At 38.3% G+C, this 18,902-nt stretch overlaps 1 protein-coding gene across 1 annotated transcript; it reads left to right on the plus strand.

Annotated features, from left to right (window-relative positions):
- The first annotated feature begins 435 nt into the window (after window positions 1–435).
- AP2M1 (adaptor related protein complex 2 subunit mu 1) lies at window positions 436–18,654 on the plus strand. The gene is made up of 11 exons (XM_075202419.1): window positions 436–571; window positions 4,791–4,907; window positions 12,168–12,433; window positions 12,726–12,808; window positions 14,420–14,555; window positions 14,730–14,871; window positions 15,265–15,384; window positions 15,545–15,680; window positions 15,983–16,080; window positions 16,991–17,102; window positions 17,596–18,654. The coding sequence occupies exons 2-11, from the start codon at window positions 4,834–4,836 to the stop codon at window positions 17,728–17,730; spliced, it is 1,302 nt and encodes a 433-aa protein (XP_075058520.1). The 5' UTR covers window positions 436–571; window positions 4,791–4,833; the 3' UTR covers window positions 17,731–18,654.
- Window positions 18,655–18,902: the final 248 nt, after the last annotated feature.

Here is an 18,902-nt window from a genome sequence, read left to right on the forward strand (position 1 = left end):
AAGTAATTTTCTTACTGAATAGTACTATATTAAGAATTTCACCCTATACTAGGTGTTGTTATGGGATAAGCATGCTGGAAAAGACAATTTCCGGTTTTATATAATAGAAGTTTCCAAACCCTATTTGGAGGACGCTTACACAGTAATTAGTAGTTTTTTATTTAAAGAAAACCTATTACCGCAATATTACATAACAGTAGTCTATATAAATATGGCATAATTCGCATGTAAACAGTAATAATGACATCGGGTACTATTTGCTTTATATAATTATTTAAAACAACAGCAAGAACCGCTGTCTCCATCAGCCAGGCATTAATCACGTGACGTGATGCTGCTGCCGATGGGCAAGAACAACCTCCTCCAGGTGGCCTCGGCCCACCACGGAGCATGCGCATATAGCTCCATGTCACGTCTTAGCTGCTAGAGTGAGGAGAGTAACGCAGCTGCGTGGTGACGTTGGGACTGCGGAAAGGAGCGGTGGGAGGAGGTTCGGCCATCTTGGGCTCCCATCTGAGGCTGCGGGATCGGGAGTAGGCATACCGGAGGTGTCAGCTCCGGCATCTGATGGGTTCGTTTATATAATAGATAGATGATATACGTTTGCCGTTTTAATGTAACAGTGCTCTGAGCTGAGTAATCTATACATCCGTGTTGTGTTATGTTGCTGGCAGTGCGGGTGACACCCGTTAGTCTGCTCTCTTCTGTAGATGGCACTTCTCTGCTTGGCAGTTCCCAAGATAAGAGCGGTGCCAGCCGATTACGTCTCTATTAGGGCGAGCTCATTCTTAGGCGACAGCTGTCAAAATGTCCGGGTCACCAATTCCGGGTGTGGCCACTGAGCCTGGTGTCGGCCTGTGTTCTGCTGCTCGCCCTCTTGTATGGCGAAACATCACCCAACTAGCGCTTATCGTCCACCTTATTGGGTGCTGTATTTTTCTACTACATGTAGATTGTTTTTAATTTTATAGTGGCTTAGATTGAGGTATTCTCAGCACCATTATGTTCTGCGATCTAGTTGTAAAGTAATTATGCTGTTGAAGTATTTACGGTTATTTACCCTACAATGCAGTATGGTGCACAATACTAGGTGTATGCTCTCTGATAGAGCAAGGCTGCTTAGTCTGCCTCATATGTCATTTGTCAAGTGTATGACAGAATTATATGGCATGGTTGTTTTTCATATGTTTTTATTGGTGCACAAATGGTATATTTCAAATCTTATCAAGATTTATTAGAAATCAATTATATCTGCAAACAATTATATTTATTTTAAAGTTCTTTTTTTTTTAATACGTTTTCTATACAGCACAGGCTTCACTGGTTTGATGTGTATACCAATGGCATGCATGTTAATGAAGTTAATTATATTTGATTATTATGGATTTTATTTCCAGTTACACATCTCTATAGGAATATTTGACTGTGTATCAGTACATATACAGATTGTTTACAGAACAAAATACTGTAGTATAATAGTGCCACTATACTTTTATTTTGTGCGTTTTATATTTGAGATAAACTCACATTTTGGCTTGTAATCCTCTCTATATTACTGTATACAAGTGCTGCACATAGTTTTGTTCTTTAATGTGATTGTGTTCTTTGTCATGTTTCATATATCCGCTTAGTCTTGGTTTTCTCTTATACGCAGTGAGGCCTATTTAATAAATTGGTACAATATCCACATATGTTTTGTTACCCATACTTACAGGTTGATTGTTTTCTGATACAGATTGCAAAAATTCATTTTGTTGGTGTATGTAGCACTGTGTTTCTAAATGGGACCAAATACTCTGTTGCTAATCGATTATTCTTTGCTCCATATAACAGAAATTACTGTGTAGAGTAGGTTGTCTAATGGGTTGTTCTTGTCACCTTGTGCTTTGAGGTGGATAGAATATAGACTTTGGAAGTTAGTCAACTCTAGGATCTAGAAGGATGTCCTAATGATTCAGGGAATATATATGCATTAATTTTCATTAATCAAAATGACTAGAATATGAGGTGACAAAATGACACAGGAAGTAGAAAACCTTTGTTTGCTTTTAAATCTTTCCTGTTTGTATTTTGACATTTGTAATAAAACTTGTGGACAATGGCATAGGACATGGGAAAAGCATGAAAAGGTTAGTTGGAATCATTCAAACAAATTAACTAAACCTTAATGCATAGATAATGTCAAGTTTTCCCAGAAGTTCCTATTTTTTTTTTAGATTGCAGGAATCTTAAAAGTAAATAAATTGTAGTGTGCATTATATTCAAAATGTTAAGTGCATGCCGTGGAAATATTTCTAATTAGTTGTTGTGGAAGTGCATAATTAATATAAAATGGAGCAAAGTTCTCCAAGTCAATTCAATAGCATGAGTAATTGGCAACATGTTTTTGGTCAATGTCAACCATTGTAGCAAAGCTGTTTTTTGTTTTCCCTCCCATAGTGAGATTGCCTTCTGTTCCACTGTTGGAGAGGGAGGGTGGGTGTAACAGTTGTCTGGGAGTAATCTGAAAAGCCATGAGTCGGCATGTTGGAGCAGATATGGTTCCCTATAAATTACACCTCACTACTTTCCAGATCTTTACAGAGCCATAGAATTTGAAATGTATGCAGTTTACCTTGCCATACCTTACGTGGCCTATGATTTCAGATGTGGCACTTCTTGTACTGCTGACTTTATTGGTGGCTTCGGACCTCCTTTAGAGTTTGGATTAAAGTCAGATTGAAGTTGACCCTTTCCATTGTGGCAAAACCACATGGCACTGTCAGGGGTGGGGGGTGCATTGTAAATTGTGGGACATATTTAGAGTTGAGAGTGGGTGCATCCAGCTTTCACTAAATTGTGTTCTGAAAATAAGCTGTACAGTGTGTACCACTACATGGCCTTTTTTTTGGGACACCAACAGAGTATGCAAATGCTGGGAAAACTTTATACCATGTCAAGATGAACACTTGTTCACAAAAGTTTGTGCAGTAATTAATGCACTTTTACAAGTAGGTCATGTGGGTCCTTTTCTCTCAGTAGTTGACAACTGATCCAGTGTAACCTAATTGTCAACCACTTCTTTCCAGTTCCTCTCAATGAAAGATGTTTGGTTTCCACTTGTCAAACTGGCATTGGGTAAGGAATGGTCTGTACACCCATGGTTTGGGTACAGTAACTCCTTTCAGGGGCAGTATGTCACTAATTTCACTGCCGCTTCCTTTTTAATTGAAAGGGGGGGGGGGGGTGGTATTTGACTTTTTCTATAGAAGTGTCTCAAATTGAAATAGGGTAGTGTGGCCTAAATATTGATATAGGTCAGGAATTTTAATTTAAGTCAAATTTTAGGCTCTCTATGAATTGCATGTATTTGAGTTATTATGACAATATCATTGTCTGAGTACTGAATTGGTAAACCTGTTACAGTGGGAGTGTTCATAATTTTATTCTCTCAACCTGTATATATCTTGGTTTACACCTAATGGGGGAATGGGTACTATGGCACGATTCAGGTTTTCTTTTTCTTACATCTGAATGGAGAGATAATGTAAATGGTGGGGGGGTTTATTTTTACCCTTTTTTTTTTTTTTTTTTGTGAGAATGGTGCAGTCAGTCATGTAACTAGCCAGTAAGTGGTGATTCTAAAGGTTTTATGCTTTTGCCATTCAATAATTTTCAATAGAAGAGTGGATTATATCAGGTAGTACAAATGCCTGAACATCAAAGTTGAACTTCTGTCTATTTATCCATTGAAGCCTTCTCAAACTTGGTTTTGTATCATAAAGATGCGGTGACCTCAAATATAATTTTATGTGTTTAGAAGGTCATTGTACAGCAAAAGTTCTAATAGTATGGGATATTCATTACTGTCGTGCTTGTACTTGAATAGCCTTATGGGTGTGCATCTGGAATTCCATGCTTCATAGTCACTTGCATCTGGAATGGTTTAAGTCATTGCTGCTTATTTGGCTCACAGTATGAGCTGTAGATTTTAAACTGTACTAATATGTATATGTAGCACATCTCATTATGTATTATCAGAATGCACTATTTTGTTAGCTCAGCGGTTTCCACACAAAACTATTTCCTCTGTACTCAGCAATTTCCCTTGAATTTCATCTGTGAGGATCCCTGCCTCTTCCTTCCTCATGATACATCCAGGGGTAGTGTGATGGGGATGCTGATTTTCTGATTGTGCAGTGTGTTAAACTGTTGCTCTAAGGAGAAGCCAGACCTTTACTAAATATTATATTGGAGAAATGCAGAGAAAGCAAGCAGGTAATTATCTCCATGTCTGCTGTTTGTGTTTTCAGAAGACCATTTCTTATTTGGAGTAAACCTAGTTGTAGAATAAGCTGATGTTGCACATATGGTTAGGACGTTTTGAGTTCTAGGAAGGGGAATGGTTTGGCCTCTCTCCCGCTGTGATTTTTATAGGAATGTGTGTAGATCAGTTCATTGTCTCTTGGGCTGGAGGTTTGGTTTGTTTTTGTTCTTGTCTACCATGTACTGATTTATGTTCAGATTGCTTTAACCAACATTTTTTTTTTTTCTTTTTTTCCTTGTTTGTTTTTGTCCCCCCTCCCCCTTAGTTATTGTAAATAAGTTGTATTATGTTGTTTCATTGATGACTTATTGTATTTATATAAATTTGTTTTAATTTGCTCCTTCAATATTTTTAATTGTTAATGACCAAAAACACATTTTTCAAATGATACGATTTAACAAGCTATCCTGAGATGTGTTGCTAATGTTTTAGTTTAATGGTGTTTAGTTTAGTTTTAGTTTAATGTTGCTAATCTTTTTTACAGGTCTGTCTTAATCACCATGGGAAGAGATTAAATCCATTCCACCATGATCGGAGGACTGTTCATTTATAATCACAAGGGAGAGGTCCTCATCTCCCGGGTGTACAGAGATGACATTGGGTGAGTTGTATGTTTTGTTTTTTGGGTTTTTATTTTTACTTTGCTTTTGTTTTCATCTGCCTGTGACCCAGACCTATTTGTCCTCTTTCCTCTAACCACCAGTTAAGGTGGTCAGAAGTGAGGTCTTGTACATTTGATCTCAAGGATGGACAAACTGCAGTAGCCGGGTAACCGCAGTGTCGCAAAAAGAAAATGCTATTCATTCTTCTCTCTTTGGAGTGTTTTATGAACCTCACTGACTGCACTTTTTCCATGGCTCCTGACCTTTGCATTATTTTGTCCAAACTGCTGGAATGCATGTGTGGGATTGCTGGCATGTCACATGTTGGCTACCATCTTTGTTCATGGAGTTAAGCAAATGGTCAAGAACTTGGCTGCTGATGTTGCATGACAAAGTTGATGCCCGCACTATAGACTGGATATATATTGTCCTTTGTCATGTTGTAAATAGAACACCTTCATTTTTAACATCCATAAACTGAGGAATTCTGTGTTCAGCTGAATTCCCTTGTAGCATATTTTATTTATACACACAATATGAGCACAAATTAAATAAGGAGTTCTTTCTTAACATGTTTTATGTTAGGAAATGCGTTTTGAAAGGGACATTAAGTTTAAAATGACTAACTAGTACATTATGTAAAATATATTTAAATGGTGTTAGCAGCTTATATAAACCCCACTTATTTGGGATGAAGTGGTCATTTTACACAGATAAGTAACAAGGAAGACTAGGTGAGCCTGGTAGAAAGTCTATATGTTTTGAAATATACAACATGGCCACACAAAAAAAATGTCTTGCAACTTTAATAAGTTGGCCACTCAACACTTGTGTAGACAAGGTGTACTTTCTTGCTTAGTAGCAAGTTGTGCTGGTATTGGTTACATCTAACTGCTCTTCTCTTTCTTGTTTGGGTGTTTTGTCTTTGTTTAGTTTTTTTTTTTTTTTTTGTTAAATTTAACATGCCCACATAATTGCATCAATTTCCCACCAGAAGTCCCCTCCCATAGTAGTATTACACAGATGTGGGTTATGCTCCATTCCTAGATCGCATGGTAGTATGGTGGGAAAACACCACCTTGGAGGCATAGCCTCACCTGTCCCAACTTTATAGGGATGGCCTGACTGTCCCCAGGAGTGGGGCTGTCTCTCTGACCGTCCCTAACTTGGGACGCCTCCCCAATAGGCTGAGGAGACTCCAAACGTTGCTGCTTCACCAAAGTGTCAGTGGCAGGGAAGGCTAACTGGCAGCCATGCATCCCTCTTTCTTCTCTCAGACATAAACAGTCTTGGTATGCAGGAAGTTCTTATGTTCCAATTTGATATTTCAGAACTGAACTGCTGACCTTTTGTATACAAAATGCACTGGTCTGTGGCATGTGTTTGCTTTCTTGTTCTTTTTAACACAAACCTCTTTCTGGTGCCAAAAAGGGACAGTTCCTTCTGTCTCATACTGGCCCTAACAACCTTCAATAAATTCCTTCCACAGGAGCGATTCAAGAATGAGTTGGTGATCAAGGGTAATTGGAGAAGTGGGGTGTACGTGGGCATAAATGATGCATATTATCATCTGGGAGGATTTTCGAAACTTTCTCTAGATTCACATTGCAGGGGTTGTGTCCTTCATCGAGGTCATGGACTGCCTAGTGATGTTTTTCCATTGCTAGGGGATCAGGATTGTCCCTTTATTCCAAGGAACTAGTGGATCATGATTTCTACATTTAGGATAGTCCCTTGCACACAGTCTCCAGGGCTAATTGCTGGTTAACTTTTGCGATCTTGTATAAGGGTTATGGTTTCTGCTGTAGGATACTTGATCAGTGTCTGAGGTCAGGGCCTATTAAACTTTTTTTTTTTTTTTTTTTTTGCTTGGCTCTAATAATCTGGACTGTGCTCTTCAAGGGTTAAGCAGTCAGAGTCCAGACTGACAATGCCTCTCCTTAGGATTTGCCTGAACCACTAAGCAGACGGCTAAGCCATGAGAGACGTTCAGCTGTAGCCAGAGTAATTTATTTCCTAAAAGGGTTGTGGGTGCTATTCGTTACTCCTAACTGGCTAAGGCTGTCTTGGAAGTTTTCATCAACTCTGTGATATGAGACTGCGAGATGTGTGCTGAAGCCGCCTTCCTGGTTTTCCATATACTTTAAGGATAAATGTGGCACCTTTTAAATGTATCTTATATAGAATTTGACAGGCCTATTTGGCAGCTGAGAGAACCAGGTGATACTTCCCGGATGGTACCTGCAAGCCTTTTTTTTTTTTTTATTAAGTTTAACAAGGTAAATATTGTTTTTCTGAGAGAACAGTTTTAGAAATGTAGCACATAGGGTAATGGAAACTGCCTCACATTATTTTGACATATATCTCTGAAACCATATTTTGTATAACGACATTTTACTTAGACCCATAGAACATATAGGGTGGACAACCAGTAGGTATGCAGGACTCAAAGATTAAACTGTCCCATGGAACTGTTCTCAAGTGGTACAGGTACAGCTAGCTGGCTGTTTTCATATGGTTTATAAAATGTAGCTAACACAGGACAGGAAGCCAATAAGAAGACTTAAAGGTCAAGAGAAGCTACCCATATCCCCAATTTAGGCTTCCGTTATAGAATGGATCATGGAGTAGTCAAAATGCACATTCATGACGTTACCAACAAGAATCAGTTTTGTGATGGTTTTTAAACTAGAATGTTTTTGACTATACCACAGTGGCTTCTAATACAGGGAGCCGGAAGCGCAAATTGAATGTCCTTCCTGTGCAGCTCGTGCAGTTTTAAGTGTAAAGAGCAGATAAGGCAACCTTTCACATTTAGTGACTAACATTTATTTGATAGTCTTAGCTTCACAAATATGGAAATTTAGGAATGGCAGACAACTATGGCAATATTAAAAGTTGACAATTACTATGTTAAAAAAATATAAATTTCTTAAATGGGGGTGCTAATGCTTAGAATGATAGATACATTGGGTAGAAGAGGCAGCACTGCTACCACCTATATGGTAATTCTAACAAGCAACAAAAAATATATAAAGACTGCTATGTGGAGAGCCGTCATACTTTCCACCGTTGCTAGAAATTTACTGTCTATGATGACCCTGACACACAACCTCCAGGCTGAAAGCTAGCCCACTTGGTTCTTGGACTTTGTAATTGTTGTACAAGGACAAACCTACACACTTGTCTGGACATCATTCCTGCTGGATGATAAGAGGCATGGAGATCAGGTTACCCATTGTAACCTATGAAAGACATGTGTCTTTGAAGTGGGGTGATGTATAGAATAACCTCCAGGATTCACCAGATATTGATGACTGGAAAACTAATGCACAGTGTCAAATGGAAGATTGTTAAGAGTTCCATAACAAGTTTTATTTTAAGTCTGAAAGTCAGTCACACATGGGTAAAGCTGATTATGTATGGAATGTATTCTGTGTTTGTAAATGCAGTATGTGGGTGCTATGGATGTCAGTAAAGCTACACGTACGTTCAATAAATGTTTGCATCTTAACTGCTAGGTATTGATACCTTCCAGGACAGTCAAACATCACTGTTCATTCAGTTATAAGCTTTGCTGAAAGATTTCACTAAAATAAGGGGGACTATAAATTCTCAGGATTGCTGAGCTGCTGAGAGGAAGACTGACTGCTTCTTGCACATCTATCTTATGAAAAAGCGTATTGTGTGAAATCATTACTTTTTATATTAGTAGAAATTTCCATTGGTACAGTAGGTGGCACTCCTGCTGCTGTACATATAGAAGTTTCTGTTCACATTTCCAACTCTTAATCCTATATCTCATGTGTGTATTTAACTTCTGTGGAGAGAAAATGGGTTGTGTGTAATAGTAACAATATAGTGCACGCCATTCAAGAATAGTGAGTAATAAAGTCCAAGTTCACAGCTCTTCCAGTGCCAATCTATATGAGGTGAAAACTGCAAGGAAGGGATCCCTCGTCACAGAATGGACCACATGAATGGAAAGGAAAAACGATGTGATGTTTATATGTGAAGTGAATGTTGTCGTTTGTGTGATCTCCCACAATATCTCGGGTTGTCAACTGTGTGTATAAAATATATATATATATATATATATATATATATATATATATATATATATATATATATATATATATATATACACATACACACACATCTCTTAGAAGAAATGTATTTAGAAAGCCTTATTAAGGAATAACTGCACAATCATCACTCTTTTGGTATTGATTTCAAAGCTTTTTGTCTCGTTAAATAAAGGCCATAGACTATATTTTATTCATGTAATGAAGACACTAATCTGTACACTCTGCACATATACAATTTTATATTGTATGTGTGCCATTGTGTCCATTGTGCGCCAAGGGCTATCTTCTGGCTGCTTTATTCATATAAGTAAAGTAAAGGGGCATCTTGCTTGTGTTTTCAGAGAGATATTTCTTTGGTGATTTGGAACGGCTATAGTTTTTAAGCTTTATATTTCTGTTAAATTTTAAAATTGAAAAAAAAATTATTATTAAAATCTAAAATCGTCATATACATTGCTTTCCCCAACTTGATAATCCTATGGAAACATTAGTTTAGCCACACTGAATAGCACGGTGACCACGTGAGAGGGCTAATAATTCTGCCATTTTCCATCATTTGGTACCTTATTCCCTTACCATCAAAGAATGATACAGCCTCTGAGCTGGGACAGTACGGCAGCTCCCTTTCCTCTTTGTAAAATGGCCTCCTTGCTTTATGAAAATAAACCCAACTCGTTCCCTTAAAAATGCCCTTTATTTAATTTTACGTTCAAGCACATCATGTAGTCTACGGTTAATGAAAGAATATTAACATTTACCATTATTCTATTGCAAAAGGCTGCATTCATGAGTTTGAGGATGGATTTCATTTTTATTTTTTTTACAATTGCTAGTGAATAAAACCTGTCCAAAACCAGAAAAAAAATAATGCTGCTTAGCTCTATAAAGTTTAGAGTAAAAACATTTCCACCCAAATGTAAATGTTGGGGGAAGGCCATTTGTTGACATTCATTTTTCGTAAATATATATTTATCTCAAGCAATCGTTTATAAATTGCAAAACTTATACCATCTTGGATAAACTCATTAATATGACATTGTTTTATACTTATTCTTTTTTTTTTCTTTATTTATTTTATTCTATTTAGAGACTTGTTTTTCTTTTTTTTTTTTTTCTTTTATATATTTTTAGTTACTGCCAATATAAAAAGTTAGCTATATGACCCTTAGGTGTGTTTGATACCTCAAACTTCCTGTTTTGGTTGTGCAGGATCCTCTGATACTGTTGGGGGTATCTACCCCTTCCACTGCCTCACTGTCTGTGGCTTTCATTTTGCCTTTTAATTCTCCTTCAAACATTATGACCTAGACAGCACTCCCTCATGACAAGCCCCCCCCCCTCCACTCTTATAACATAATTATTTTGTTGGCTATAGGTGCTCGTTGACTTTAAATGTGATTATGTATATATGGATGTGATGGAGAGTCTTGGGTAAAAAGTGCCTTCACCTAACTGATCATCTTAAACAATTTATTTTTGTTTCATATATCCAAAACACAATTTTCATGAACTCCACTTACTGTATGCTATCAGACTAGTGGGTGGCATGTTGCATGTTTGATATTTGCCATGCTTCATTCTGTTTGAGCTCCAGCTCTTTATCCTGTGAAACATATGAATATAATTGCTTAAGCCTTGTTGGCAACTTTTCTGGCATGCATCTGAGTGTTGCATTGTTCCAAGGTACTGTACTTTGTCTATCATAGGATGTCCCTTTGCAGTATGTAGTGTGCCTTCCTCCTGGATCTTTGCTGGTGTGTGCTATGTTCTTTTAGTATTTTATTTCTAATCCTTTCTTTCATTGCTGTCACTGTCCTTTTCCTCGCTGGTGCCATCTCTTTTCATCTCATCACCTCATTGGCTGCTGTAGCAATAGGTAAGATCACTCTACCTGCTGCGACTTGCCCTTTAGTGCCGGCTGCCTGTATGTGTTCTATGTGCCAAAGTTGCTGGATCCTCGACTTTTCACATTTTTGCTTTTTTAACCCATTAACATCAGTATACATATATTTATATATAATCTGTTGGCCAATTCGACAGAGGTATTGCTAAAGTGTGGGATGGTTTAATCTAATCTTTTAAGTATCGCTGCTAGAGACCCATGAATTAGTTGCTAAACTTACTATTGTCATTAAACCAGTTACAGTTAAATAACTGGAAATGGAGAGTCTGATTATTGTTTCTTCCCCAAACTGTTAACATGGAATTCAGATTCTGAATACAGTGTTCTCCCCAACACCTATTTCTAGGGTGCTCCACCTGGCTGTTTGTACTTGCCACCCGGCTCCTGGAGCTCAACAGTCTTATTATAATAGAATAAACCATTGTTTCTCCTATTAGACTAGGCACTCTGTAAGCACTACAGCCAGCAATGTGTGTTAGACCACTAACCACCAGTCTGACCAGTCCTGGTGGGTGTTGGGCAATAGCCTCCGACATTTTTCGATGATATTGCAAAGTATTGCTACTGCCCCCACCCGGCTACTTCTTAATACCGCCCAGCTGGCAACATTTCGGTGGGTCGGGCAGTGATGCTCTGCTCTCATGTGGATGAATAATAGTTGTGACAATAGGAACTCTGCATGTTAACAGTATTGTGATTATAGTGAAATCAGCTTAAATTCTGTTCTGGGTCTCTGGTAGGGAAAGTATTGATCATGCAGTGGTTTCAATATTGATGATAGAATAATATTGAGGATTGTTATGTACAATGTATGTGTTTTAATCTGACTAACTTTGTTTAATGCAGCTAACACATCTTCAACCTGTTGCCTGACACTATAATGCATTTTTTAAAGGGTTGGAACAGAGTTTGGGATGCTTATTCCTGTCATTAAAGTAGCACAAATTGTACTTTTGTAAGGAATGTACTCTTATACAGTATGTTATCAGCGCCCCCTTTTTAAACTGCTTGGCCTCCTGCTAGATATACTGTTGTTCAAAAGATATCTAACTTATTGTCGCAAAATTATTTCACAAGCTTTGACAAGTGTTTTAATTTGGGGCTATAAAGATGGAGCTCTTTATTTCACATTGCCAAAAGGCTTGCCTAAAACAAGTCCGAGTCACTGTGTTCCTTCTTAATTTATATCCTTCCATCCATATGAAATGCCAACAGCTTGTATGAAAGTATAATTTGTGTCATTGTTCGTATTTCTTGCTTTCATGCAGAAGGAATGCAGTGGATGCTTTCCGAGTTAACGTCATCCATGCCCGGCAGCAGGTGCGCTCTCCCGTCACCAACATTGCTCGTACCAGCTTCTTTCATGTGAAGCGCTCAAACATCTGGCTGGCAGCAGTCACCAAGCAAAATGTCAATGCTGCCATGGTGTTTGAGTTCCTCTATAAGATGTGTGACGTCATGACTGCCTACTTTGGAAAGATCAGCGAGGAAAACATCAAAAACAACTTTGTGCTGATCTATGAGTTGCTTGATGGTGAGAAGAAAGGGTATTGGTTTGTTACCTGCTGTTTCCACATTGTCTTCCTTTTCACTTTTTTGAGTATGTAGGGATTTCGCTGCTGTACAGCACAATTTGTATAATTTTTCTGGGTGTGTCTGGGGTATAAACAACCACCGTGTAACCACCAATGGGGTAGGGTTTTTGTCTTCGGATTTCCATCTTCTTTTACTAATCCTAGCTCACATAGAATTTGTGCTTCCTGCAAACGACAAATGCAAATCTTGGTTATCAATATTGTTTTAACTGCTACTTTATTGTCGCACAGAAATCCTGGACTTTGGCTACCCTCAGAACTCTGAAACTGGAGCACTAAAAACATTCATCACCCAGCAAGGGATTAAAAGCCAGGTAAGGTAATAGAGGGTGGCTGGGGTTTAAATTCATGCTGTGCAGAGGCAGAACATATTTCAATAAGTAGTGGCAGCCAATCCTTTCACCCAGCCAATGATTGCTACATATCTTTTCACCCAGTCTATGGCTGATGCAGACAAGCTGCTCACTCTTTTTCATAAGTCTTTTTATTAATACAAAGTACATATTTACTATATATATATATATATAATCTCTCTATATCTCTCCCCAGTTAGACTATTTCTTTATACCTCCCCCCCCCCCCCCCCCCCCCCATCCCCATTAAAATTAATGGGTAACTCAGGTTGTGCACTATAGTGGACTCTGTATATTACAATGTTTTAAAGGTTTGCAACATGTAATAAATGTGTCCTTGATTCAATCTATTGTCTAAATGAGATGTAAGATAAAAAGGCATTTGGTGAGCTGCCTCTACAAAACTCTCCATTACAAATTCCATACAAGCTACAATCTGAGAGTTTGTATTCTCTGTGGTTACTTCCCAATGCTTCATTTTATGGTTGGTATGGAGAGACTTGGGCCAAGTAATAATGGTCTGGAGCTACAATTTCCAGAGCCAGTGAATAAAGGATAAACTGAGAGGAGTCACTCTTCATTGTTGAAAATGCATAAGACTCTTTGTCATTATATAAAGGAAAAGCTAATATTGGAAGTAATGAAAATATATAATCTTATTTGTTTTTGGATTACTAACTGCTTTCACCTACCCCCAGCTGCAGCCCTTGACTCTAACTGGTCTTCTCTTGGTTTTTATTCCTGTTTCCTGACCCACTTGTCTGGTCTTCCCATGTATGCCTCCCGTGTTGCTTCTCCTCTGCTTCGTGTGGCTGGACATGTAGCACCAGGTAGGAGTGAATGAAATGAGGAGGAATGCTGTACTTGCTGAACCTTCTTCATAAAATATTGGAATGACTGCAACATTTACCATTTGTCAAAATCAGGAAACCAGAGACATTGATTAATACTTGAAAGGCAATAGTAAATAGTGTGGAATAGGTTCTAGTGTAGAAAATGAGATGCAATTTAATAAGCCATTTGTTAACATGTTCTCTGTAAGCAGCGAAGTTAGAGACTAGTGCATGCGAGAGTTCATGTACTCATTAATGTCTGTTTACTAGTGAGCAGTAAAAATAACTAACAGTATGTACATAACATGCATGTATAGTTTTTATATTCCTTGGAACATTATTTCCAGGCTCTATTGGAGTGTGGTGTTAACATTGGGGTACATTTATGTGCACTCTGGCACAATTAACTCTGTTAAAGGTGCTGTAACCCATAGTAATTAGACATTTATTTTTTTTGCATTATAAACCTAATATCCCCCGCTTACTCTCCTTGCTATATGTTTAGACCACATAGTACTAGGTTATTTTAGGAGGATAGGAACACATACAGTATTTGTATTTGCTCTCTGTGTAGCAGTACTCAGCTGCCTGTGACTCAAATACATTTAGGTTCCGATAGTAGTTGAATACTTTGAGTAGCATTGTTTATGTGCTTTATATCAGATCAACTGAATATCCATTTATTCTAAGCTTTTAGTATTAATTTCCTTTTTCCATGTTTTTATACTATTCCTCTTAGACAAAGGAGGAACAGTCTCAGATCACTAGCCAAGTCACTGGGCAGATTGGCTGGAGACGTGAAGGAATCAAATATCGTCGCAATGAGCTTTTCCTGGATGTATTGGAGAGTGTTAACTTGCTGATGTCGCCACAAGGTGAGTTCAATGCAAAGTGAGAAGTGAAGACATAGAGTAACTTCTTTGTGCATGCTCCATAATAATAATTAATATGGGTAGTTGTGATTTGGGGGAACAAAAGTATAGAGCACATCAATATTTTGTCTTCCTTGTGTTTCTGACTTTCTTACGGTCTTATTTTTCCGTTCTCAGGACAGGTACTTAGCGCTCATGTGTCTGGCCGTGTGGTTATGAAGAGCTACCTGAGCGGCATGCCAGAATGCAAGTTTGGAATGAATGATAAAATCGTAATTGAGAAACAAGGCAAAGGAACTGCTGATGAAACAGGCAAAACGTAGGTGTGATAAACAGCTGGTAACCAGCTAAATATATATGCAAGATGCTTGTTTCTTGTCATCTGATGTTTTCAGTTGTGACTCCTCAAAAACATATATTCTGATTTTATAAGTAAAAATGTGTAACATGTAAAACTGAAATAGTTTGAGGTACATCATGCGGTGTAACACTTCAGACTATACAAATGATTCATAGTTTAGTATCTTCTTGATTTTAAGCTTTGGTGACTTGGGGGGAGTGGTTACTGGTTTATCTGTGTATGGTTCATGCTGTCAGACCTGGAAATGTGGCTTTATAACCAGTTTTTTTTTTTTTTTTTTTTTTTTTTTTTTTTTTTGTCTACTGGATCATGTCTGACGATGCATCCCCTTTTTTTTTCTGTTTCTCCCAGGGGAAAGCAATCAATAGCTATTGATGACTGTACATTCCATCAGTGCGTTCGGCTCAGTAAGTTTGATTCCGAGCGCAGCATCAGTTTTATACCTCCAGATGGGGAGTTTGAACTAATGAGGTAAAATTTAAATATCTACTTGCTTTATATTGGATTATATTCCGTAGTTCCATTCATGCCTATTTTATGATTCTTTTCTTTTCTTGACATTTCCATAAAATAAGTGCAGTAACTATACCTATCAAGTCTAATGAGGTGCCACTCTCCCCTTATGATCTAGGTACCGAACCACAAAGGACATAATCCTTCCATTCCGTGTCATCCCCCTTGTGCGTGAGGTGGGGCGTACCAAGCTGGAGGTTAAGGTGGTCATTAAATCCAACTTCAAGCCTTCCCTGCTGGCTCAAAAAATTGAGGCGAGTTATTTTGAAACTGTATCATCATTGGGAAAGGACCTGTGCAAATCTCATATAATAGTAGCTAATGGGACACAGGAGCACACCATAGTAAGGAAATGTTACCTTTGTGCCAGTATTGGGATTACTAGGGGCTAGTTTCTACTTCATATTGCCCACTAGTATTTCACAGCTAGAATCCTCCATAGTAAATGTGTTTCGCGGCGTCCTTTCTATAGGTTACATAGTTATTCTTTAGTTAGTTGCTTACAGTACAAACTTGTCTATCAAGCATCTGTTTAATTAGTTTGTTTTCAAATCAGGTTCGAATCCCTACTCCACTCAACACAAGCGGAGTGCAAGTCATTTGTATGAAGGGAAAAGCCAAGTACAAGGCCAGTGAAAACGCCATTGTCTGGAAGTGAGTGACTTTCTTTTATGTTATGCAGCATCTGTGTATTGTACTGGTTCATAGTATGTGGTTTGTTTCTTTATTTTTTTTTTTGTAGACCTGGTGCACTGGTGGATACAAAAAACAATTAAAACTTCTACTATTTATTAGGTTAAATAAAATACTGAAAAGTAAAGAATGAATTTACAGTGCTGGGAGTAAGAATGCCAATATAACATCCAAATCGCTATACTGTTTTGTATAAATATATATATAATAACCCTAAAAATATCATATTCCATAAATTGATACCAATTGGTTAAATTTGTCCCAATTGCCAAAATCTGTACTAGAACCGGTTAATATCAAATAGTCACACACACACACACACACACACACACACACACACACACACACACACACACACACACACACACACACACACACACACACACACACTATATTCACAGCAGTGAGCAGTTATTCAACTATTAGGAGCATAAGACAGTTATTTTCATAAAATGTGTGACAAATGGATAAAACTGTCACTAATTGGCAAATACTTGTGGTTGTCTTAAACAATTTTTTACGGGTTGCATTGTTCCTTATAATACATATAGCATAGGTGTTTATACACAGAAAATTTGTTTGTATTCTACAAAGAATTATGAGATGAGGGCTTTTTTTTTTTTTTCTTTCCTTTTTTTGTCTGTGTGTGCCCTCAAATAGCCCCAGTTCCTTTCTGGAGTGTGTATACATTTTGAGAGGCTATCGCTTATGCAGAAAATGTGTTCAATTTTCCTTATTGGTGCTAGTTGATGTAAATAATTGCAGAGTATTGAGCATAGAGAGAGATGGAGTTTTTCGTTTTGAAGGCATGCCATTTAATGTTATCATTGATGCAGATCTTGTCCTGCTTTTCTGATCTATTTATTTACAGGATAAAACGCATGGCTGGAATGAAAGAATCTCAGATCAGTGCTGAGATTGAGCTCTTGCCAACTAATGACAAGAAGAAGTGGGCCCGCCCTCCTATTTCCATGAATTTTGAGGTGAGCATAGGATGATCTCTCTGCTTTGCTGGACCGCACCATGTTTAGAGTATGGTCTACAAGTTTCTAGGGGTAACGGCCATAGAGAAACCACTATAGACTAAGCTATGGTATAGGTACTTTTATATACAATTTCTAGCTTGTGTTGGAAAGTATATCCATAGTGTTTTAGTAGATGGTGGAGTTCCAACCTTGGCTCACAAAGGAGTCACCTTAAGTCAGTTAGATTGCAATTCTTTCTTCACTCTCTCAGGCGAGGTCATGGTAGGACTCCTTTCCTGGGTCACTTATTTAGGAGGGTTTAGTGTACGTTTTGCTTTACAGGGGATAACACAGAACTGACAGAAGGGATTTAGTGAGCACTTGCTAGGCCTGGCAGAATCCACCACCATTCAGTGATGTTTTTTTAATGTGTACGCATGTTTCATTTATTTTTTTGTTTGTGGGAGAGTTGGGGTTGAACATAATAAACAATGCTTACGTTTTTCCATAGGTCCCCTTCGCTCCGTCCGGTCTCAAAGTTCGATACCTGAAAGTGTTTGAACCCAAGTTAAACTACAGCGACCATGATGTGATAAAATGGGTGCGCTACATTGGCCGCAGTGGAATCTATGAAACACGTTGTTAATGCATCAATACTTAGAGAGACGGGGGATACTTCCATTACTAAACCTACCCTATCACACTACAATTTGATGGGGTAACAGAGAACCCTAGTAAAAAGAGTGATGTTATTCCCTCAGGCTCTCTGGGTGGTATTCCTTTCCTTTCTTGCCTCTTCCGCCCGACCATTACAAGCCGTTTGGCTCCATGACCACATTCAGTCTGGAGACTCTGTACACAAATCCAGCATTGGAAAAGTTGACCACAATTACAGGGATCTCTTAATGATGTGGGATTCTCCAGTCACCTTGCTGCTATGTGATTATTAATACCCTTCTCGCATAGCTGCCACTTACCTTGCATAACCACACCAGTCTGTGAATATTGCTTGCAGATAGTATTTCTGAATAGTGTAGTGCTTCCTGCAGGCTTCCCATCACATCCCTCTTACATTAGATAGCTGTGCCATGTTTACGGTGTCCTCCAGTATTTGTCACTAGAGCTCTTAACGCTGTCACAGGTCAGTTGAGCAACAGGAAGGAATTGGTGGTGTTGGAGCCATTGCACAGTGCTGGGATAGGTGGTAATTGCTGTGTTCCTTTGCTGGAAGGCTGACCCGAATCTGCATTACAGCAGTTTTATGACCAAACTAAGGAGAAGTAGGTTCAGTGCAATCTTCAGGCCAGTTCTCTTGTGAGGAAGCAAAGGAAAAGACCAAGATATAAACCCACATAACGTTCACCATAAAGTGCAAAGAATAAAACCTATTGCTGCCGGAGAACAGTCACTAAAACTGAAGCAGCAAGGATGGGATCCTACACCTCTCACTGGTGTGACTTGTATGGCCCTGTGACTCCTCATGTCCCTGTACTCCTTGTGCTGTGATTTGCTCTGTTTTTCTTTGTGATGGTCAAATTATAAACCTAATAAACAGTGTAGAAAATGTAAACTGCCTGACTTTGTCTTGACATTGTGAGAAAGTGGTAAGCTAGGAATACACAGAAAGCTAAAAAAAAAAAAATGAATGGCTTCTGTTAAATGTATACCCCAATATTGTTGCAACCTTACACAAGGAGCAGTCCAATTAGGTACTCGTGTCACAATTTTGGCTGTAATCGTATTTTTCAAACACCTGCACCCTTCATTTTAAACAAAGTAACCAGCAAGATAAGGTGTATGTGCTTACACAATATACAC

The sequence above is a fragment of the Mixophyes fleayi genome, chromosome 3 (genome assembly GCF_038048845.1).
Source record: "Mixophyes fleayi isolate aMixFle1 chromosome 3, aMixFle1.hap1, whole genome shotgun sequence".
In the NCBI taxonomy this organism is placed as follows: domain Eukaryota; kingdom Metazoa; phylum Chordata; class Amphibia; order Anura; family Limnodynastidae; genus Mixophyes; species Mixophyes fleayi.

Excerpts from the sequence above, each read along its gene's own strand:
- AP2M1 (XM_075202419.1), top strand. The coding sequence starts at position 4,834 with ATGATCGGAGGACTGTTCATTTATAATCACAAGGGAGAGGTCCTCATC. Across the intron at positions 4,908-12,167 it reads GTGTACAGAGATGACATTGG|AAGGAATGCAGTGGATGCTT; the intron begins GTGAGTTGTATG and ends GCTTTCATGCAG. Across the intron at positions 14,556-14,729 it reads CTTGCTGATGTCGCCACAAG|GACAGGTACTTAGCGCTCAT; the intron begins GTGAGTTCAATG and ends TTCCGTTCTCAG.